Genomic DNA, 23,912 nt, shown 5'->3' with positions numbered 1-23,912 from the left:
AATCATCTCCCTTTCTTGTCTTCTTCATCAGTATCTGAGGTTACCCCGCAGTCAATTTGCTGTATCCAGCTCCCCCTCCCAATATCACGGTTTGGAAAGGAAAATCTTGGGCCTCCCTCATCTGTCCCCTTCTGTGTTGGCTCCTTTACAACCAAAATGCAAATACACGCTCTGAAGATAAGATTGCAGACAGATCAGAGCTCCTTGTTCCTAGGAAAGAACCTCTATTGAGTGTCTGCAGTTTTATCTTTAATGGATCATTTTACAGGACAATAGATGACGGAATTCAGTATCTTTAAGCACCAGCGTCAATGATTTCAAATAACGACATTTTTTATTGAAATACACATAGGGAGAGAGATAAACACAGAGGCTGGGGAGTAGCTGCTCAAAAAGCCGTAATAAGGAGTAAATAGGTAATGACAGAACAAGATTAGAGTCACCCAAACACACCACATCAACCTGGCTGCTAAAGCCTGGAGGAAAAGGAGCTGTGCAGAGAGCTGCTCACATCCCAGAACGTCAGGGGTTGAAGGGACCTGGAAAGCTCATCCAGTGCAATCCCCCCATGGAGCAGGAACACCCAGATGAGGTTACACAGGAAGGTGTCCAGGCGGGTTGGAATGTCTGCACAGAAGGAGACTCCACAACCCCCCTGGGCAGCCTGGGCCAGGCTCTGACACCCTCACTGGGAAGAAGTTTCTTCTCATCTTTAAGTGGAACCTCCTGTGTTCCAGTTTGAACCCATTGCCCCTTGTCCTGTCACTGGTTGTCACCAGCAGAGCCTGGCTCCATCCTCCTGACACTGCCCCTTTCCATATTGATCCCCAGGAATGAGTCCCCCCTCAGTGTCCTCTTGTCCAGCTCCAGAGCCCCAGCTCCCTCAGCCTTTCCTCACACGGGAGATGCTCCACTCCCTGCAGCATCTTGGTGGCTGCGCTGGACTCTCTGCAGCAGTTCCCTGTCCTGCTGGAACTGAGGGGCCACAACTGGACACAAGATTCCAGGTGTGGTCTCCCCAGGGCAGAGCAGAGGGGCAGGAGAACCTCTCTGACCTACTGACCACCCCCTTCTAACCCACCCCAGGTCCCATTGGCTTCCTGGCCACAAGGGCCCAGTGCTGGCTCATGCTCATTCTGATCTAGTGGCCTATAATAAACGCTTACAACAGTTTCACCCTTGCCAGTCTGCCCCTTCACTTTCACCCACAGACTCTCAACTCGCTCCTCATCCGTGCCTGGACAATACTCAATGCATTGTAGTTGCTCTCTCACGTAAAGAGCAACTCCACCAGCACGCCTGGCTGGCCTGTCCTCCCTGAAAAGGACACAGCCATCCATGACCACATTCCAGCCATGTGTGCTGTCCCACCGTGTCTCCGTCATTGTCACCAGATCATCATCTCCTGCCCTAACAGAGGTTTCTAACTCCTCCTGCTTATTCCCCGTGCTGCACGCATTGGTGTGCAGGCGTTTCAGAGAGCGAGCTGAGCACACCCATTTCACCCAGGAGTATGGGAGGCCTCCCAGCCTTCATCAGCTCTAGAGTGATGCCCCACTGATACAAGCCCAGAAGTCCTCTGGGAACAGCACAGCAGGAAAATCAGGAGCAAACCTGCTCAGGAAGGGGAACAGCCAACATTTTCAGCCCTTATTTCACTCAATAAAATCTCTTTTCCATGCACATCGCTGCCTAATTATCAACCCCGTTCCCAAGCACAATCTGGAGAAGTACCGAGCGATTTTGCTGCTAACAGAACAGTAAAGCAAGATAAGAAACTTCCTCCTTCCCTTAAGAAATTAAAGTTCATGTAGTTCCAAACTCTCAGTTTGTTTTCCAGTCACAATGGGCAGAATATCTCAGGTCACTCTGGAGCTGGGGTCCAGTTCTTACAGATTCTCCATAGGAAGATAAGAGTCAAACGCACCTTGTGCCAACCACACACTGGTAAGGGACTCTTGAACCCCTAAAGCTGCCATAGCCAAAAAATAGTATTAAACAGGCATTAGCTTCAAAAAGTGAAGTTAGGCAGCAGCTTTTTATAATTATAATTTTAAAGCAATATGGATTTGCAGAACACCTGAACTCATCACTACAAGATTTGCACCAATGAAACAACTGGCGACTTTCACATTGTTTCACTGCCCCAAAACTCAATGAATACAAAAAGGAGATTTTTCCAGTGCTCAAATGTAATTTTTAAATACTATTTTAAACCAGAGAGTTTAATACGAATGACCATCTGGTCTTGGAAAGACTCTCAAAGCAGCAGCGCTGTGAGATCCACAGCCACAAAGCACAAATCACATTGGAGTGACTCTCCTTGCACACACACACAATAAACCCATAGGCTGCTCCTGCATGTGGTGGATGAGCAGGGAGAAGGAGCTATTTTACTAATAAAAGGTGTTTGGGGAAAAACATTATGAAATCATTTATTCATTCAGTTTGGCCAAGAAGATAATTAGTATACAATTCAACAGAGATGAATGACTACAATATTCATCCCCTTGCCATTCTCCATTATTTGTTTTGAAGAATCTGCTCGCATCAGATTCATTTCCCAAAACTGGCAATCAGGTTATTAATTACTGGTTGCTTTTTGTAGTGGATACTGTAGGAATACAAAGAAAAAGTGATGATTACCCTTCAAAGACCTTACGTTCTAAATGAACCAAACTCAATGCAGCTCAAGAACGGAGAAAAAAGGTGACGGGAGATCGCAGATGTTGGGATCGTGCACCAAGGGGCCGGTGGGAGCTGCTCCAGCACTGGGCCTATGGACACGAACCCTCCTGCCCGCTGCTCTGGGGTAAATACACATTATTGCCTACAGCAGAACAAGAGAAACCTGCTCAACAGTAACGAAAGGTACCTGTTGGTTAGGAAAGGTTTAATGCTCCTCATCCACCCAGCTGCACTGTTTCAAACCACAGGTCCCACACTTTGAAGCCGTGCCTACGCTCTTGTCAGCCAAGCTGGAAGTGTTATAGTTAAGATTTGATACAGATCAGTGACACGGTTTGTAAAGTTTCCTTTGTTTCTTCTACTTGAGCCGCTTTGTCATGTTGATTGGCCAGCTGGAAATGAAGCGGGTAGAAACTCATATATACTACTTAGAACATTAACTAGTTAACAGTTGCGCAGCACTCACACCACACCAAGCGCTATTTAAGCACCATCATTACTATAAGCTTCTGGTATTTTCAACTACACTTGTGCTGCACTTGGCATCACCCAACGTCAATTTTCTCTGCTGAGTAAAGAAAAAAAATCCCCGCTGATTTCTGCCAACGTGTTAACAAAATGTGAATAAAGACAAAGCTCTGCAGTCCCACTGTCGGTTCCTTCTGGTCTTTCCAAGCCCGGCTTTCAGCTCCACGCCAAGTCGGGATTTGCGAGCTCGTTCTCCCCCAGGGCCCAAGGCAGCTCAGGCTGACAGAAAGCAGCTCATCTCCCTCCATCTCGTCTCCGCGGCAGAGCGCACTGTTCAAAAGCCTCACTTATTAAAACCAATCTGCGATCCTGTCAGACTTCCACAGATCTTCATTTCAAATCAGGCCCAAGCTTTGAGCAGACACTTTCAAAACGCAAGAATGAGTAGCGGCAAGAGCCTCCTTGGATCAAAGACGCGCTGCTCTCAATCCAGACTGGGACTACTGAGCTGTGATGAATTATTAGTGCTGGCGGAAGCAGCCGTACGCGCATTAAACACCGTGTCAGTGGAGCAGGGGCCCACTTGAAGACGCTGCTGTAAAAACGAGGATGAGATCAAAGATCGGCATTACCACCTTTCAAGATCATTACGGAAGGATATAAAGACGAACCATAGATGGGAAGGTTCTCCACTTGGCTAGGTTTGGTGCAACAACTCACAGATGAACCTCAACCTCTAAGAGTTTGTACTTTCAACAAACTGGCTAAACAGGCCCAGTAAGGATGGACATAAAATGCACCGACTGGAAACTATGATGGCAGTAACATATGAAAAGCTTTTCATCCCTTATCTTACAGATCAACCAGCCCTCCTTGGACAAGTCCCATCCTTGATCCCACCAGCCCAAGGGTCTGGCTTGATCTTCACAACATTTTGTCTCAAAGTTAGATGAGGGTGAATGAAGCAAAGCAAGATGCATCCTGCCTCTCCACGATACTGTGCCGCCCCTGCACCGCAAAAATTACCTTTTAATAATCTGTCTAGAGCAGCATAGTAAAACACGACAAAATCTAAGTCTATTAAAAAGAAAAATCTCCACTGTTCCAATTGCAGGCACCTGATTGGGGAGATAATCCAACACAACACAAGGTAGAGCTCATAACTCTTCATATAGTTTGGTTTGATGACTTAACCACATTCAAACCACTCCAGTCACCCAAGATTCAGTCTCTGTGCAATATGCCGATCCCTGGGATTTTTAAAGCAAACTATCGGCTAATCCTGTTCCATCTCGAATGATTTACGCCGTCCTTCACCCACAGCACCATCTCCAGGACAAACAGCACCCTCAGCCCCGAGGAAGGCTGGTTTGAATATCAGTAGTATAGTGTGGTTTGTATTGATTAACTAATGACTGCGGTATATGAAGCTTGAAAGGCTGTATTAATAACTCACTGCTGCACCACTCTCATTTATCAGCGAATTACAGGGGGATGCAACTCTGCATCTCAATACATCACTCCCCTCGTGAATCTCGGAGCACATCAACATGCACAGACTTGCGATGCAGAAAGCCTGTTCCAAAGCAGCTTTCACCTAATGGTTTCGGAAGAGGCAGGAGAGTGAAAAGCTGCTCTGCCTGGCCATACTTTATCTCACTTTCCTTTTATTTCTTTTAATGAATATCACTGTTCCTTCCTCAGTCCCTTTTATCAACAGAAAGGGTCTTGCTTTGCCAAATCTGCCTGAGAGCAAATGGTGTTGCAGTTAATCCATAAATCAACCATCACCATAAATTCTACTCGTTCTCCATCCAAAACCGCAGAGCTGTAAAACAGATTACACGGGATAGCAGAGGCAGGAAGGAAATTTGTGAGCTGCAAGGAGCCCATCATGGCCAAATGGCCTTCCCTGCTCTCCCTTCCCCCCACTCCACCCCAACAAGCCCATAAATCTCCACTGTCGGGGTGGAACAGACAGATCGCAAATGTGTGCACGTATTTAAAAGCAAGGCAGCCCCACACGCTTCGCATGGAAGGCTGATGTAGACCTTGGGGATAGAGGGAGGAACGGCTGCGGAATCTTCTTCTGAATTCCCTAATGTGAAGAAATAGGAGAAGTAAAACTCAGGAAAGAGAACAATTCTCTGTATGGAGCAAAATGGAAAGTCAGAGTGCAACAAATTCAGAGTCCTCAGTTCCCCCAAGGGCAAAACACAGATGTGATTCCAGCTAATCCAGCTTTAAGGAACTCACAGGATCTCCAGGGTGCAAGGGTTACTGAGATCCCAATAATCAAGACTTATAATCACATCCGATCAATTCAGCAATTCAAGCGCCTCGTGCAACGGCCCCCTAAGGGAATGTAATAGTCATAAGGCAATAAATGCTGCAAGGGACAAGTGCCCTTCCCCCTGCTGCCATGCACCTCAGGATCAAACACTAAACCCGGCTGCTTTAAATGAGATTACATCAGGCTCGCAACCAACTACAGCATATGAGAGAGCGTGTTAAAGCAGAGGGAAGGCGCAGAATCTGACACAGGGAAACAGGGATGAGGACTCAGCATCCTGCACCAAAAATGATGAGGGAGACAAGCTGGAAGAGTTGAGCTCCATGACTCTAATAGGTCATTTTCTTCCCCCAAGATAGTATTCCAGGGATTAATATTTCCTATCCTGGGGGAGGACAGAACAAGGGTTCTCACTAAGACGGCTGCAACGCTCCCTAAGACAACAAAAGAAAATAAACCAGCAGTGAGATCTGTGCACATGAATCTCTGCAGCTGCTTCAGCAGGCGCCGTTAGCCGAGAATAAAGAGGGTTCCTCTCTAAACCCACCCTGGAGGAACCATCACCTCTTGCTTTCAATCTCCCCCTCATCTTCATGGTAGAAATTGTGAGGTTTCCTTGTTGCTGGTGGCATTACTAACAGATACTACAAATGTATTAAACTGTAGATGGTCCAAGCGAGTCCTCCCGTGTTCCTACAGCCAGACCACCCTGCACATGGACCCACGCTGGCTGCCTGTAGACAGTCGTTCTAAAACAACCAACAAGGTTTTCAGTTAGCTCTGATGTACTTCCAGGTGAGCATTCTCAAGACTTTACAAGACAGAGTTCCAGAAGTGTTGTAGTTTTTTTTAATGTAATTGTATCTGTGACCAGCGCTTTTAACTAATCGTATTATTTTAAAGTTCCTTTGGTAATTTGTCCTTAATTCTACACAAACTGCTGCTCTGGCATAACGTGTACTTTGCGCTATCAAAGTCAAACAGATTAGGCATCATCCACTTCCAGCAAGGGAGAGGAGACCGTATTACTTAAAATAGGGAGCCAGCTTTAGCTTTTAATTAAAGGGGATTAAACATCCATCATGATAAGGAAACAGGGACACTTTATAAAATCAATTAGCGTCCTCAGTGTCACTCTGGTCTAACACCTGCAGTTTCGGAGGGAAAGAATACAGTGTAGCATCCCATCAGCAGGAACATTAAATATTGTTGCTATACAGCAAGATCAGTCACAAAATATCTGAGAAAAATAACCTTATTACTCAGGCAGGTGTTACAGTGTTGACAAAACAAAACAGAGACATTACACTTCCAAAGAGCATCCGTCAAATTCACAGCGCTGAGATTTAAAGTCTCCTCCGGCACTTCCGGACCACAGGAAGCCCTCAAGGTGGGAATCGCACATTTTATAGAGATGAAACCAAGCGATGGTGGAATATCTCAGTGTTTAAAAACACGCTTTTGAAACGGCGAGGGCTGAGACGCACACGTTCCTCCACAAAACGCCGTAATAACCGTGAAGGATGAGGCTCGGCATTCAGTTCTGTTGCTTCTGTCATTATAAAGATCAGTCTTCTGTTAGCACTGCTTGACAATGTGCTCTATTTTAGATCTCGGCATATGAATGCATAAGGTAATTATACATAATATGTATAATTGATACAGTAAAAACTCCTAGCACAAGAGGTTTAATATAGGGCTGCGCAATGAAATACATTCAAACTTTTGAAAAAAACAACCAAACGCTATGAAAAGGTTGTAATTAAACTACTAATTGAAGGAGGATGTTTTATTGTAATGTGAAAAATAAGCAAGCAGGAGACGCAATGTGGCAGCTCCCTGCCCGAGCAGCTTAATCCGAAGTTACACAACAGCTCCCATCCACCTCTTCTACCTGCCAGAGCCATTTCCCAGTTAAATTCAACAGGCTGGGTCCAGCACGGACCGGCCGCATCACCTGAGAATCGGCACATTAGAAGAGATGGTGGATTTTCGGCAAGCCTGACCCCAGCATGCAGCCGGATCCCCTCGCAGCAGCAGCCACAGTGGCTACACACACCTAACGGCGCTCATTCCTCTTGGTACGACGAGACAGAATGCAAGAAATATATGCATTGCAATCTAGAGACGTGGATAAATCATTTAATGAGACTGGGAGCAGGAAAAGAGCTGTCTCTCCCATTATCCCCTCTCCTCTCCCTCCTCACCGGATGACCCTTTACTGCTCAAGTGCTTCACTTAGCGCTGAACAATTTTTTTAACCTGCAGCCCCAGGGACACAACTGCGTAGACAACTCGTGTTGCTGCAGCCTGTTCTGCTCATGGAAAAGAAAGGGGACAGGAAAGCGTTGGCAGCACGACTGCTCTGCAGCGAGACACGCATTAATCAAGGAGTTGTGTGACGACGCAGATGCTCGTTAGCTCGTACAATGAACTCATTTCCAGCTGTTGAGCTACAGACATTTAACTCTAGTCCCAACAGTCCTCAAGGCACTTGCTTTGTGAGAGGTATAACCCAAAATTTCAAAGGTAGAAATGAAGGGCATACAATACAGTGTAGGGGAAAGGGACCTGGGGGTCCTGGGGCCAGCAGGGTGACCATGAGCCAGCACTGGGCCCTTGTGGCCAGGAAGCCAATGGGACCTGAGGTGGGTTAGAAGGGGGTGGTCAATAGGTCAGAGAGGTTCTCCTGCCCCTCTGCTCTGCCCTGGGGAGACCACACCTGGAATCTTGTGTCCAGTTGTGGCCCCTCAGTTCCAGCAGGACAGGGAACTGCTGCAGAGAGTCCAGCGCAGCCACCAAGATGCTGCAGGGAGTGGAGCATCTCCCGTGTGAGGAAAGGCTGAGGGAGCTGGGGCTCTGGAGCTGGACAAGAGGAGACTGGGTGGGGACTCATTCCTGGGCATCAATATGGTAAGGGAGTGTCAGGAGGATGGAGCCAGGCTCTGCTGGTGACAACCAGGGACAGGACAAAGGGGTAGTGGATTCAAACTGGAACACAGAACGTTCCACTTAAAGATGAGAAGAAGCTTCTTCCCAGTGAGGGTGGCAGAGCCTGGCCCAGGCTGCCCAGGGGGGTTGTGGAGTCTCCTTCTGTGCAGACATTCCAACCCGCCTGGACACCTTCCTGTGTAACCTCATCTGGGTGTTCCTGCTCCATGGGGGGATTGCACTGGATGAGCTTTCCAGGGCCCTTCAACCCCTGACATCCTGGGATTCTGTGAAAATACTTGGGTAACTATCCCCCTGACTGAGGAGGCAGATTCCATTCTCAGCTTATCTTTGGCCACTGAGGTGGCTTCTCGTGGTCTGAATGCATCTAGACTGCCCCGAGAAGGTGCTTCCCCTCTTCCACACCAAACAAATGTAGATATTTCTTGTAGAAGCCACTTGAATGATGTCTGGGAGGCAACCTCAACCAGCACGACTCCTTTCTCACCTTTCCTTCCTAAGGAAGTAGCTGGTGGCTTCTCCCCACTCCCTGCACAGCAGGGCTTGGGCTGCACAGCCTGCATTAAAGTAGCCTGAGATAATCTTTGAGAGACATGAACAAAGAGTTATGGGTTTGAACAGACAATTTTGAAGCAGAATCCTACCAATATACAGAGTTCTTGGTACCACTATATAAATATCTCTGACAGCCAAACAATAACTCTGCCTCTTATTTTAGAGCTCAACCCCGAACTGGTAGAGTTCATAACTCCCCACACTCCTGCTAATCCCCGAGGTGCTTCTAAGATGATCACTGTCAGACTCAGAGAGTCTATAAAAAGGATGAAGGAAGCTGGGAAATTTCCACCGAGGTGGTGCCAGCAACGCAGAGCTCCCATTTTCGCCATCTTTTGGGCATCTTTTGAGGCTGCACCACTGGAATCTCGGCGCCGCAGTCCACGAGCTCCCCCAGCTGAGCTCTGGGATCACTGCAATCCCAGCCAGAGATTGTTCGGTACCCGCAACATTCCAGCTTCGCTCAAAGGGGTAATTCAGATCTACCCCTCGGAAGCCAACGCTTGTTCACAGAAGAGCTTGAGAACTCATTAACAGAAGCTGTCAGAGCGAAGGACAAGGAAGAAATGACTGGGGCAAGCGGCAGACTCTTGCCTCACGCTTAAGGGAGCAGCAGGGAGTCCTGCCAAACCAGCACTGGCATCTGTCACAATGCATCTATTCTTGGGCTACACGCTGTCATCTGTATAAGAAAACTCAGCTCAACGGCAAAACGTTTTGCCCAAAACACGGTCTGTCCTCAAAATCCTCATTTCCTCCAGCCCTGTAAGGTTTATAGCAGTAGTTACTACAAAAACACTATCTAAAAACAGAATGGCTGGATAAAAATCCTCCCCTCGAGTGGGGTAAAAGTACCTTTAAAAACAACAAGCCCCCACATACAAGCAGGTGCAGAGCATGTTCCTGCTTTATTTGTGACCAGCAACACCTGAGCTCCTTTAGCAAAAGCTTTGGTGATTCCTCTTTGTTCCAATGATAAGCAGTAGTGACTGAACCCTCCAACAGCTGAACCCCCTCTTAGGGGAATACTGAATGTTCCCCAGGATGTCCCCCAAATTCTCAGATGATTTGACAGAAATAAAAAGCTACAAAGAACCTCTAAGATCCAACATTTGCCAAACACAACTTTCCATCTACAATTTCCGCTCTCCTGATTCTGAACCTCTTCACACAACTGTGCTACGCAAAGATGGTTTGGACTTTACTGTTTGGAGGTTTGTTTGTCTACTATGCAATCCATATTTCCCACAAAAACAGTATCAGATAAGGACATAATGAAGATCTGGTGTTAAGAGGAGGTAACAGCTTCATGCAATGAGTTTATCATTCCTAGAATATACACAGTATGTGTACATTACATACAGTATGTGTACATTACATACAGCTTCATGCAATGAGTTTATCATTCTTATAATATACACAGTATGTGTATATCCACATATTATCTGTTCTCCAACTCACAATGTGAGAGTTTGTGGCACAGCCATTCACACCAGCGTCTCTTTTCAAGGTAATCTGTCCTTATTTCTGCTTTCTGAAAGTGAGAACCCACTATTGTGGGCTCCGAACAAAGTGGAGCAGATGGGATATGAGGCAGAACTGATAAGACGCGGGGATGTGGGGACTGGGCAGAGAGCACCATGTCCCGACCCCAGTGAGAACCTCGTACCACACTACACACGCTGGTTTTACTGGTCGCCATTGCGGGCAAAGGAGAGCGAGGGCTTCTCGTGTGCTGCTGGCACCATCTACAGGAGATGGGGACCCGATAAAAACAGGTTTGATTCACCGCTAGTGAAGAACAAAAATCAACAGGATCTAAAATGAGAGCGTGTCCCGTTTCATTGGTAACCTGGAGAGATGTTTCTTGAGATGATGTTGGTTTGGCAGAGGTATCACAAGAGACTCTGCGAAATCCTGAGAGAGCGACACTAAGAATCAGGTATGGGGGGAAACGTTTTCTGACACGTTGGGAAGATTTAAATAATTCACATTCAGACTATGGCTGAATGTTAGAGATTCAGCCCCTCCTTCCACTCCTTTGCAAGGCTGTAAAAGAACAGTAAATCCATTCATTACAGCGGTAGATTTTAAATGCCCGCAGGCTCTAACAGCCCAGAGATACTCGGTGTCACCAGGGACTCGTATTGCAGAGGGATGGGAGGATCTTGTCTGCCCCTGCCAGGGCACAATGACAGCAGCTTCACGGTGACATTTAAGCTCTAATTTGCACGCAAATGTCAATATTTATTAGTCACATCGAGATCTTCCGCAAAGCTCTTCTGGGATTCTAAGTCTCTCTGGTTATACTTTTGAATAGGATGCTTGAGAGAAAAAAGATGACAGGATGGTTCTTGGTAACTTATTCCAGATCTCCTAGCTGCTTAATTTCACCTTGATCTGTTGATTATTTTTGTGGAAAGTTATTTCCAAGCAGTCCTTGCATTAACAGTGTTGAAAAATGCTTATCATTATTCTAAGAATTCGCCATGAAAAAGCAACCCTTTGACCTACCTTGTCCCTGGAGTTCTAAGTACATTTACATATCTAAATAATGGAAATTGTAAAGTAACAGATGTTTCCTGACTACAGCACAATGCAAGAACAAGTCTCTCACTGTTAAAGTGCATCTGAAGCATCCACACATTCCCAGCACCGTTTGCTCTCCCACATTAATACAAGTGCTCTCCTGTGCCTCCCCTTGCAAAAAGCCCCGAGTGTTGAAATCTGGTTTTACTTGTAATGTCAACGAGCCCCCTGAATTCTGCTGCTTTCCTAGGAAGTCAGGAATGAGGCCTCTGAGCAAGTCAGCATGAAACCAGTAAAACTGCTTTCAAATATCAAGCAGGAGAGGGGAAAAACTGGGAAGTGAGAGATAAGATAAGCCTGATAGAATTAGGTAGACCTGATAAAAAGGATCTTGCAGTGGTCTCCAAGCAGAGGGCACAGGTACCATCCATCTACTCCATCACTTACCAGGATTTTGGCTCCCCAAAATGCAAGTAGTTGATGCTGTACAGATCCATGTCCTCGGTATGCCAAGCAAACGTCGTCTTCCACATCCCAAAGTAGAGGTAGGGAGTGTTGACACCTTCTATGATAATGCCACACTCGTGTTCCACCATGTCCAAGAGGGTATTCAGGTTGCCAATATTCCATTCTTCCACATCCTGTAATTCAAAAGAAATGGTTTGCACTGGAACATATCAGGACTCGGTACAGCAGAATAATAGTCCACAGCTTCCTTTCAGTGCCTTAAAAGGTGGATATCCCAGTGTTATCTGCATTAATTTAATTCCAGAAAGCTTACTTTAACGATCATCAATAACCATGAAAAGGCTGCGTTGCCACGACTCTGTAGCAAAGGGATTGATTTGCAGCTTCTCCCCAAACGTGCTCTCTGAAGAGGCCCTTGTACTATGCGATACTCTACCAATTAACTGTCCTACTAATAAACTAAGGGCGAAATACCCTTCTCTCAAGGATATTTTCCACCCAGTCGTCCTTCACCTGATGAACACAGATGAGAAACACTAGACTTGAAATCCAGTAAATTCTGAATTATTGTTCCTTAAGAAGAAACGAGCAATAAGGAAGTGAGTGTTCATATTTAAAATTAATAAAAGAGTATTTCACTCACTGCATCATATAGTGAGCCACTGATATCAGCTCCATAAATGGGTGAGACAAATGTGAGATTCTTCCAGTACTTGCGCTCCAAGTCTTCAAAATCTTGATGGCGCGGAGTACAATACCTGATAAGAACAGAAAAGATAAGGATGTAAGAAGTCCTAAGGAACACTCATCATAGATAAGCAACTGAAAAGAAGCGTGCATGTCAAAGCAGGCACGCTCAGGGGGTTACTGAAGGTGCATTTCATTTTTACTTCCACTCCGATTCATATAATTTACTGCCTTTTAAATCTTTCTACAAAAACCTCTTACTACATATTGACAAATGGGATTTGCACTTCTGTGAAGCACCAGATCCCCCTCCTAAGGATGCAGGAGATGATGTTTTAGGCAGGTAAAGCACTGGCGTATGTGCTGTACAATATTTCAGTCTCTTGTCCCAGGGAACTGAAGTGCTGTGCAAAGGTCCCCGTCACTCCGGAGACACTCGTGTGATCAATATCAGCTCAGGCACTCGAGATTCTTGGATTTCTACCTCAGCGATGGAACACGTTTTCCAGAACAACCAATAATGCGCTGAGAGCTCTTTTCTGAGTCTCTAGCCACCCTTTTCAGGCAGATTCTCAGCAAAATACTTACTGCAAAGACTCTTTCTATACCAACTCCCAGCAAAAGATCTAAGATACACTCCAAACCACCAAGTTACAAACTTATTTGAGATTCTAGAGGTAAGCTTTCAAGAAAAAGCTGCTTCCCCCAAAAGGCTATTTATTTAACAATAAATAAGCTTGTTTCTAGGAAGAAAGGCTTCCCACACAACTGTCCCGTTCGCTTTACACCAACATACTTCTCGCTGTTAGCCAGACGCCGGTATTCTCCCACAGTCATCGGCTTCTTCTGTATGTTATACTGGGTGAATAACCCCGACTGGCCAGTAACCACCTGCTGAATAGGAGCTGGGATAATCATGTCATCTATGTCATCGTAGGTCTTTCGGGGCTTCCATTCCTTGGGAGGAATCACCTGGAAATGGAATAAACAGAATTAATTAAAAAAGAAACACTTCACGTTCACAACAGGCAAACACAACGTGTACTGGAGAACAAGCTGTTTAAGCGGAAGGGATTTGATCCTGCCGCAGGTTATCGGATAACAGCAGCATCTCAAATAACCGGCACGTAGGACAAGACACGTGTTATGCATCTGCTGATGCGCAGGAGTCGCTGCCGCAGTCAGAGCGCAGTCCCACCCATATGGAGGCAAAGATGAAAAGATATATGGATATTCCAAGGAAATAGGCTGCATGCCGGAAGAGCCAAACGTGCTTCACTTCAGCACGCAATTCCTCTCACCTACCACTCCCCGTAAAGCTGCATGAAGACTCCAGCAGCTTCATGCTGCATCTCTACAACTCCACACATTTGGGTTTTCTTTTGGGTTGGGTTCTTTTTGTTTTATTCACTTGTTTTATTTTTAACTAGGAAAGCTCAAAATCCTGTTGCATTATTGATGTTTCTGTATTTGCTGGTGACACATCAGGGTCCAACTCCTTAAATAAAAAGGGGCGAGGAGTAGACTCCAGGTTCCAGTGTAAGCTGGGGAATGAGCTATTAGAGAGAAACACAGGGGAAAGGGACCTGGGGGTCCTGGGGACAGCAGGGTGACCATGAGCCAGCACTGGGCCCTTGTGGCCAGGAAGCCAATGGGACCTGGGGTGGGTTAGAAGGGGGTGGTCAGTAGGTCAGAGAGGTTCTCCTGCCCCTCTGCTCTGCCCTGGGGAGACCACACCTGCAATCTTGTGTCCAGTTGTGGCCCCTCAGCTCCAGCAGGACAGGGAACTGCTGCAGAGAGTCCAGCGCAGCCACCAAGATGCTGCAGGGAGTGGAGCATCTCCCGGGTGAGGAAAGGCTGAGGGAGCTGGGGCTCTGGAGCTGGACAAGAGGACACTGAGGGGGGACTCATTCCTGGGGATCAATATGGAAAGGGGCAGTGTCAGGAGGATGGAGCCAGGCTCTGCTGGTGACAACCAGTGACAGGGCAAGGGGCAATGGGTGCAAACTGGAACACAGGAGGTTCCACTTAAATTTGAGAAGAAACTTGTTGGGGTGAGGGTGGCAGAGCCTGGCCCAGGCTGCCCAGGGGGGTTGTGGAGTCTCCTTCTGTGCAGACAATTCCAACCCGCCTGGACACCTTCCTGTGTAACCTCATCTGGGTGTTCCTGCTCCATGGGGGGATTGCACTGGATGAGCTTTCCAGGGCCCTTCAACCCCTGACATTCGGGAATTCGGGGATTCTGTGAAATAAAACCATGGGGAATGTGTCCAGAACTCTTTCCTTGTTTTTGAAGAGCGTACAAAAATACTGCTGCAAAGCAGTGCTGAATCTTGAAGAAAAATCTGTAATTTTAAACAGAAGAGCTGCCAATGATTCTGGGCTCAAGATCAGAAAACAATCAGTAGGACATTCAGCGGGCACGTAGAATGAAAAAAACAAAATATCCGCAATCTAATTTGGTGTAAGGATTAACCTAAAGTTACAGGGGCTGGAGGACAAGTTATTGATTTTCATGGGCACGGTTCCTCCAGGATATGATGAGCTTTACTTCCATGACAAGGCTCTGAGCTGCAGTTGCAATAGAGACATGCAAAAAATAACCCGAAATGCTCAGATTTAGTCCTACAAATAGAGTAATTTCCTTACAACATCTGGAATTCACCAACAACCTTTATTAAAATAATCTACCCTAACAGACTCATGGAATGTAATTGCTACTACACTCGAGCGGACAAGGAAACATTTCACAGAGCTTTTTATCAATACCCAGCTCTATTTAGAACTGTAATAAACCCAGTAATTGACCTATGTTTTACAAGAAATAAGAGTTATTTCATGCCCAACAGCTTTATTTGTCTGCTGGGCTTTATTAAGTTCTGCTAAATGCTGTATGTAGCAACTACAGAACAAAAGATCTCCCTCGGCCTACGGTGCGACACGGAATGGCCACAGAAAAGCCCTTTCTAAGCGGGCAGCCCTGATTCTTTCCAAGCAGTTGTACTGGAATTCAGAAGCTTCACATGGAGAGTTCACACTTTCCATCAGCTTTGGAGGAAAGATGTGGATGGGAAGGTGCTTTAGAGCCGGTGGGAGAGCTGCTTCCTGAAGGCCAAAAAGGCTTTCAGAAATTTGGGAACTGCATGTGGATACACTGTGTGTATGCTCAGAAACAGCAGCATGGTTGGAAATACCCTTAACCCATCTCTGCAGGGGCTGGAGTGTCCTTTTCCAGTTAAGATTTAGGAAAAGCCATCCTGCAAATAAAGACTTCTAAAGAAAGGCCTGTAACTCCTCTACCTTTCCTCTCCTGATAAATTGTCCTTGCGACCTCTGTTTCAGTTTTCAACCCCACACTCCGCTCTCTACATGAAAGCGAACTAATCAAACCTTATGGCCACCCGGGATAAAGCCGAGCCCAGGGAGGACAACTCACCTTGGCCAGCCCTGCCCGGTGAGCGCCCTGCGATTCCATGTAGGCGATGTACTTCCCAAAGTCCCGGAATTCCTCCAGGGTGGGACGAAAGGTCATAATCTTACAGCCAGGGTTCTGCTGGTTTTCCGACCCCATCCTTCTAGCACGCTGGCACTGCCTGGAGATGGGAGACAAAAAGGATGAAAGAAGAGAGGAAGTTAATACTGGTTTAAAAGGTTTGTTTTCTTTCGATGTGCTTTAATGAATTTCACAGCAAGGCTTAGATTGATTTTTCATTTCTCTCCCCCGCTCCGCCAAGGAAGTATTTGTAAGTATTTGTAAGTACCATCCTCTAACATAAAGAGCTCTGCCCGAAAAATCCACTTAGTTATTTGTTGGCAGGACCCTAAGAAGGCTCAAGTATCAGGGAAGTCCTGATACTGGTATCATCTGAGACTGAACAGAGCCTAAATATAGATGCAGAGCCAGCATCGGCCCCTCGGTTCATCAGAACCACCCTCAGAGCTGCCCCTCAAAGCGTTTTCCCCACCAGAACGCTCGGTGGGCTTGGGTTTCCTGACCCCGTATTTCTATTCTATTTTGGTTGCAAACGTACCTATGAAAATCTTCCCCACGGCAGCACGTACAATATGCTCGAGTTATCACGAGAGGGCAGCACGGAGCTTCTGCTTTGTCAAACGCGACTTTGAAAGCACAAGCAAAGTATGTCGGGATTTAAATTGATTTTGAAGTAGTCAAGAAGTATTCCAGATGCTACTAAAAATGCTCTTTGTGTTAAGAAAAACCAAACAAAACAGAGCAACACTGATATATTGTTGCTTTATACAACCTTCCAAAACTTTCATGTAAAAAATGGACAATGGTCTGTAAGTCTGAGCCCTCCCAACCCAGTCTTTAAAGGAATTTCATGCATCAAATCGCAGCCTCTCATGTGCTGGTCCAGCCCCACAGCACCTCCCGCTGCCTCAGATTATGATCTACAGCCATAAGAGCAATTCACTACACAAATATTTTCCAGAAATACAAGAGGAAACAGCATTTTCCATCCTCAAGATGAACGGCAGGAGCTGACAGGGCATCCATCTGCCAAAGGTCTCCTCCAAAAAACAAGAAAATACAGCTGATACCCCAGGTTCAGTGTAAGTTGGGGAATGACCTGTTAGAGAGCAGCGTAGGGGAAAGGGACCTGGGGGTCCTGGGGACAGCAGGGTGACCATGAGCCAGCACTGGGCCCTTGTAGCCAGGAAGCCAATGGCACCTGGGGTGGTTAGAAGGGGGTGGTCAGTAGGTCAGAGAGGTTCTCCTGCCCCTCTGCTCTGCCCTGGGGAGACCACACCTGCAATCTTGTGTCCAGTTGTGGCCCCTCAGCTCCAGCAGGACAGGGAACTGCTGCAGAGAGTCCAGCGCAGCCACCAAGATGCTGCAGGGAGTGGAGCATCTCCCGTGTGAGGAAAGGCTGAGGGAGCTGGGGCTCTGGAGCTGGACAAGAGGACACTGAGGGGGGACTCATTCCTGGGGATCAAGATGGAAAGGGGGAGTGTCAGGAGGATGGAGCCAGGCTCTGCTGGTGACAACCAGGGACAGGACAAGGGGCAATGGCTGCAAACTGGAACACAGGAGGTTCCACTTAAATATGAGAAGCAACTTGTTTGGGGTGAGGGTGGCAGAGCCTGGCCCAGGCTGCCCAGGGGGTTGTGGAGTCTCCTTCTCTGCAGACATTCCAACCCGCCTGGACACCTTCCTGTGTAACCTCATCTGGGTGTTCCTGCTCCATGGGGGGATTGCACTGGATGAGCTTTCCAGGGCCCTTCCAACCCCTGACATTCGTGAATTCTGGGATCCTGGTAAAGAGTTGGAAGAAAAAGCAAAGTGACTGTTGGAGAGGGGGAACGCTGATGGAAACCATCCCCGAACTTTGATTCCACCGCAATCTCACTGAGATTGTGTTATTTTTAACACGGGTCTAGAAACGCCAGCGAGTTCCCCCGCTGGGCAGCACGGGGTTGGGGAAAGAGCTTCAGTTCCGTCCCGAGGGATCGGTGCCAGCACCATCTGCTCCAGGGATCCCTTCCCGGGATCGGCAGCTTTACCGCAACCAGGGGAAAAAATATAAAGAGTCAAAGCCAGGTTTTATTCCATCTTTTTCCTCAAGATCATCTCCAGCAACCGCCGGTGTTATGCTTTGAACTGGGAATGAATAATCAAAATATCTGCTCCAGGAAGGGGATTACAAACCACTTCATGCAAAGCTTAATTAATTAATTAAAAGGTCTAACTGCCTCAACACAAGCAACGTCACCCAGTACTTTGAAAACTCTGTAGTTCAGAGATGACAAAGCACAAGTTTTTTCCATGTTTAATCCCATCTCTTTATTCTACGGGACATGTTAACACCTACACTAGATAACGTTGCTGCAACGTACGCTCATCTAACTAAACTAATTAAGTTATTGCAAAAATATAGCCAGGGAGCTCCTGGGAAGGGAGAATCAGTTCAACAGCTTCAGTGTCCAATTTCTTAACTGCTTTGCACCAGTGTATTTCGGATAAATTGTCTCAGTATTTACTGGTAATTCCTTCGCAGCTCCTGGTTTTACAAAGGACCAGAGGCAGCGGGACAAGCCCAGGGATGTGACGGGAGTTTCCTTGTGGGATTTTCAGGATACCCTCACATAAAAACCAGCGCTGTAATAGGCTCACCGGGAAGATTTCACAGCAGAATCCAACTGTTCTGAGAACACCCAAAGCTTTTTTCATTCACAGCTCTGCCGTGGAAGTGGAGTGGATGGTGATGATGTGAACAAAACCTTCTCTTCTCACTATTAATACTGAAAAGGATGATTTTGCAGAAAGAGTCTAAGTCCCTATTAGTTCTTGAAAAGAAGTACTAAGGTATTTTTCTCAGCTGGATGCATTCTGTTCCTTTGTAAGAGAGAGTAACAACCTGAAATGTTATGAAATACCCTCTAATTTGCAGCCGTGGTAAGAAAACCCTCAAACTTGTCTCCAGAGAGATGATCTCGATGGACACAAAGAGCGGAGTTTTTCATTTCAGTGACTTTTACATGAGAATTTTCCCTCTGAAACCGATGTGAACTGAGACACTTTTGTGGCTAAAATCCTATACCTGTTGATTGAAACCTTTGTACAGCACAGAAAAGGCCCAAGAAACCCGGCCGAGAACAACCTGTGCTTGCTCAAAGACTTCGGAACGGGGAATCCTCACCCCAGGGACAGGCTGGGACGTTCAAGTCGTTCCCCGCTGCTCACTCGCGATCGATCGCCAAGAGCGGATAATTCCAACTCATTCTCCTCTGCTTTGGAGTCGGGGGTGACCCCAACAGAAGGTTGACTATCAATAGAAACAAACCCACCTTTAGGCACCAGCACTGCAGGTAAACATTGAAAACAGAAAGCAAACCAGCCCTGCCGCTTCGCCATAAACCTCCGTTATCAATCCGGATTTGAACAGTAAAAACACAGGTGGAATTTATGACAAGAGACTCGCTCTGTTTGTACAGTAAGACGAGAAGACCATCTTTAATCTTGCTAAACAAACCGAACGTGCTCTCTGGGATTATCAGTTTCTGTGATAAAGCAGAACCCTACACCTCCAGAGCCCTTTACAGAAGGCACCAGGTCTAAAGGTGAACTCCTACCCAAGTGACATATGTCCTTGCTACCATATACATTACACTGTATACACCTGGCAAAACCACTTTTCAACAACCTGCTGCCTCTTCAAAGGTGCCATTTTTCACCATCTCCCCCCCAAAACAAAACCCTCATCCTGGCTTTTTGCCAAAGGCCTTGAAACCATACAACCAAAATTCAAAAAGATGAAGGAAAAAGCCCTTTGGAACATATGCCTATAGCAGAAAAAAAAGGAGAAAGTAGGCGTTGAAAATCTGGTAGACAAAACCATTGCGTGCAAGCCACAGGCAGCAAAAATAACGTTGTGAGAAGAGGATACAGAGCATCCACAGTGACTCCACAATATTCCACTTGGGTTGTGTTGGAAGGGGACAAAAAACACAAGGAAATATCCGCCCGAGCAGAAAATACAGACGTTACTGTGCTTGCACGGCAATGGGCACACGCGCTGGCACCGCGGGCACCCCTTGCCAAAGGAAAAAGCAGCACAGCCCTCAAAATCCCACTGAGCAAACAAAGCACTGGCCGCACTTTGAAGCAAGAGGAAATTTCACAGTGGTACCAACTTGGAGAGCAACTGAGCTCCCATCCGTGGCCATTTGTTCTCCTCCTGCGCCAAATCTGATGATTTGTGGTGCCATGGTGCAAAGCGATTGGGGAGCTGACTCTGGATATAGGGCTTTAAAACACGACTTTTACAGCAACAGTGCAAAGTCACAGAATCACAGAATTTCCAAATGTCAGGGGTTGAAGGGCCCTGGAAAGCTCATCCAGTGCAATCCCCCCATGGAGCAGGAACACCCAGATGAGGTTACACAGGAAGGTGTCCAGGCGGGTTGGAATGTCTGCACAGAAGGAGACTCCACAGCCCCTCTGGGCAGCCTGGGCCAGGCTCTGCCACCCTCACCCCAAACAAGTTGCTTCTCATATTTAAGTGGAACCTCCTGTGTTCCAGTTTGCACCCACTGCCCCTTGTCCTGTCACTGGTTGTCACCAGAAGAGCCTGGCTCCATCCTCCTGACACTCCCCCTTTCCATCTTGATCCCCAGGAATGAGTCCCCCCTCAGTGTCCTCTTGTCCAGCTCCAGAGCCCCAGCTCCCTCAGCCTTTCCTCACACGGGAGATGCTCCACTCCCTGCAGCATCTTGGTGGCTGCGCTGGACTCTCTGCAGCAGTTCCCTGTCCTGCTGGAACTGAGGGGCCACAGCTGGACACAAGATTCCAGGTGTGGTCTCCCCAGGGCAGAGCAGAGGGGCAGGAGAACCTCTCTGACCTACTGACCACCCCCTTCTAACCCACCCCAGGTGCCATTGGCTTCCTGGCCACAAGGGCCCAGTGCTGGCTCATGGTCACCCTGCTGGCCCCAGGACCCCCAGCTCCCTTTCCCCTACACTGCTCTCTAATAGGTCATTCCCCAACTTTATACTGGGACCAAGTCACCATCGCAAACCACAGCCTCAGAGTTTCAAACATCTGAAACAACTACAGGAAAGGTTTCAGTGGATTACACTTTTCTAGAATGCACACTTATTACAAATTCTCCTCCTACAATGTAGTGTCTCTTCCTCAAACAGGAGACCTTGTTATCTCGTATTATATATAAACCAGAGTTTGCACATGCCTAAAAATGGATTGAGGGTTACTGGTGCTCTTCAATCTAATTGCCCTTTTATTACACAACACTGAACCTACTAACTCTTAATCTAATCAATGCAGACAACAAACATCACTGCACTTGTCACACCAGTAAAACTGCTGTTAGCACTTAAGAAAATGAAGTTCACAGCTCATTACGCTACGTAAGGACAGTGAATTATGCAGCCTTGCAGGAAACTATCCAAGGACAACCCACAGCAAACCAAGGCAGGGAAGTGTAATAAGTCCTAGATACCAAGGAAGAAAAAAAGAGGAGAAGATCTAAATGAGGCACATCTAAATAGCTTAGATAATTGAAGACATAGAAGTATCCAGCACAAAGCCTAAAAACCATTAATATATAACAAATTACTCATTTCAAGCTGAAAACGCAGCAGCTCACTCTTTGGGGCAGGAATTCTGAGTGCAGGAAGCTGCTAGCAGGCAACTAATTTACTGTTGGAGCACTTTAGAAAGACAAAGAGAGATGCCGTATCTTAAGCAAGGTTTTTAAATCATAACAACCAAACCTTAAAACCCCTCTTACCCTCCGTTTTTCACGATAACCCTCTGAATGTGTCAGAGCACGACCAGAGCCTGGCAGCACCGCGTATCACAAAAGAAACTGAATATCAATGGTAACAAACCTTCTAATCTTGTTTCAACACCCAAATTGTTCAACCTTTTAATTTCAGCGACTTACCGGGCAATTTCCCTTGAAATCTCCTGTCTATTGATCCAAATATATCTAAACCTCCCCTGGCCTTTCAATAATAACTGGGAAAAGAGAGGGTTGACTCATCTGAGGGTAAAAATAGCCAAGTTTGCGGCCCGTGAGTTTTGCCCAAGGCTACTCCATGTCCTGGGCAAACTAGAGATGAAAATAAGTGTAGATTAAAGGGGAGTGGAAATAAAAGAAGTTGATCCTCAGCTGAAAAGTTACAAAATGAAACAAAAACCCCAAGGAAATACAGATCAAGTGTGCCCGAATTAACTTCTTGTTCTCACTTCAGATTTCTGAGATATTCCACCAGCAACAAAATAAGAATTCTGTTAATGAAAGAATTCTTTAAATCCACTTTTAACTCAATGCATGACGCTCCAATTCAATGCAAGCGATACAAACTTGAGTCTATTATTACCAGAAAATGTCTGCCTTTCAGCAAACTCGACTGCACCACTTCGTACAAAAAGGTAATTCCTATATCAGATTAATACCTTTATGAGGACTAATTCCCACCAGTATTTCCTCAACAAACCTGCCACAACCCCAAGCCTGCAGTAACATCCTCAGGAACTTGCTCAACTTCTTCTCCAGGTCGTTTCAGGTATTTCTAAGCGGGAATTTGAACAAATGCGGTTGTTCTAAGTGCTTTCGACTATTTTGCCACCGTAAAATCAAAACCTGGGTTGTTTGTTTTGCACAAGGTGCTTTAGGTGCTGCCCGGAGTGGGTGCGACACACTGACCCAGATTCCAGGCTTAAGAGCAGCTGCATTGCCAGAAAATCATCTGCTGGGGGAGAAACTGAGCCAAAGGAGAAGCCAGGAGGGGACCAGAAGCATCACGCAGCTGGTACAGCTCCACAACTGCATTTTAACACAGCATCCACCCTCATCCGCACCTGGAAACAGCTTAAAACCCTCATCGGCACAGGCAGGAGCAGGGGGAACCCCACAGCGTGCTGTTTGGCATTTCTGATCTCATTTCATCCCCATTTCACACTTGTTAACCAAAAGCGCAACCGAAAGGAGTGAAAATTTAAAACCCCAAATAAAACAAAAGCTGGGAGACAACCGAGCCAGTTTCACATCACCAGACAATTTCAAAGCTCTCCCAGCTCCGTTTTATCGCAGTTCTTCTCTCTGGAAGCTACAGCTCCAAACCTTAACACATAGATCCAGCCAAAGCTGCTGGGGTTGCCAACACAGAACTGAGAACAAACATATAAACTTCATATAAACTTCTTATCTACAACAAAAACCCCACAGAGGCTCAAAGTCCTCCCCGCTACCCTGAATGCCTATGGGATATTGCAAAGGAATATCAGAACACCTCAGGAAATCCTTAGGCCACGTTCAAATACAGTATTTTTATCAAATAGGTTTAGGAAACAAAAGAACAATCTGTTTTCTGAGAAATGGGGAATTGTGGCTTGTTTCATGAGCCTTCTGAAACGGCAAAGGAAATAAAGAATTAAGTTACAGGTCCTTCATGACATGACAGAGACACACAGACTAATGACCTAATATTATGGAGGAATATTAGTACAGAATATGAACATGTTCTCCTGTGTCAGCGACCATGCAGTAAGAACACCATTGAGGAACCGCTTAATTCATACCACAGAATCATTTACTCCATGAAAATGTATATGAAAATAAGTACCTTAGTTAAGCCTTGATGATAAGCGATTATATTAATAAGTTGTGACAAAACACATTCGGTCCAAAACAAAGCTTAAAAAAAATATCTTACAAAGCAATGACCAGTTTACTGCAAATACTGAAAACATGGAAACACCTTCCTCATCCCACTGTTCTATTAT

At 46.3% G+C, this 23,912-nt stretch overlaps 1 protein-coding gene across 8 annotated transcripts in view; it reads right to left on the bottom strand.

Annotated features, from left to right (window-relative positions):
• KDM4B (lysine demethylase 4B) overlaps nucleotides 1–23,912 on the bottom strand; it is an 81,537-nt gene that overhangs the window by 54,381 nt on the left and 3,244 nt on the right. For 6 of the 8 annotated variants that reach the window (XM_080359274.1, XM_080359275.1, XM_080359276.1 and 3 more), the window contains exons 2-5: nucleotides 16,077–16,233; nucleotides 13,437–13,612; nucleotides 12,597–12,711; nucleotides 11,933–12,126 (exon numbers count right to left, since the gene is read on the bottom strand). In XM_080359274.1, the coding sequence (XP_080215400.1) occupies nucleotides 11,933–12,126; nucleotides 12,597–12,711; nucleotides 13,437–13,612; nucleotides 16,077–16,211 (620 nt within the window). In that variant the 5' untranslated portion in view covers nucleotides 16,212–16,233. Of the gene's footprint in view, nucleotides 1–6,937; nucleotides 7,002–11,238; nucleotides 11,357–11,932; nucleotides 12,127–12,596; nucleotides 12,712–13,436; nucleotides 13,613–16,076; nucleotides 16,234–23,912 lie in introns of those variants that run through there. The other 2 variants (XM_080359280.1, XM_080359279.1) reach the window with 2 other exon arrangements.

Source organism: Nesoenas mayeri, assembly GCF_963082525.1.
Source record: "Nesoenas mayeri genome assembly, chromosome: 25".
Classification (NCBI taxonomy): domain Eukaryota; kingdom Metazoa; phylum Chordata; class Aves; order Columbiformes; family Columbidae; genus Nesoenas; species Nesoenas mayeri.
Note: the sequence above shows the minus strand (reverse complement) of the source record. Positions and strands in the feature narration are given on the sequence as shown.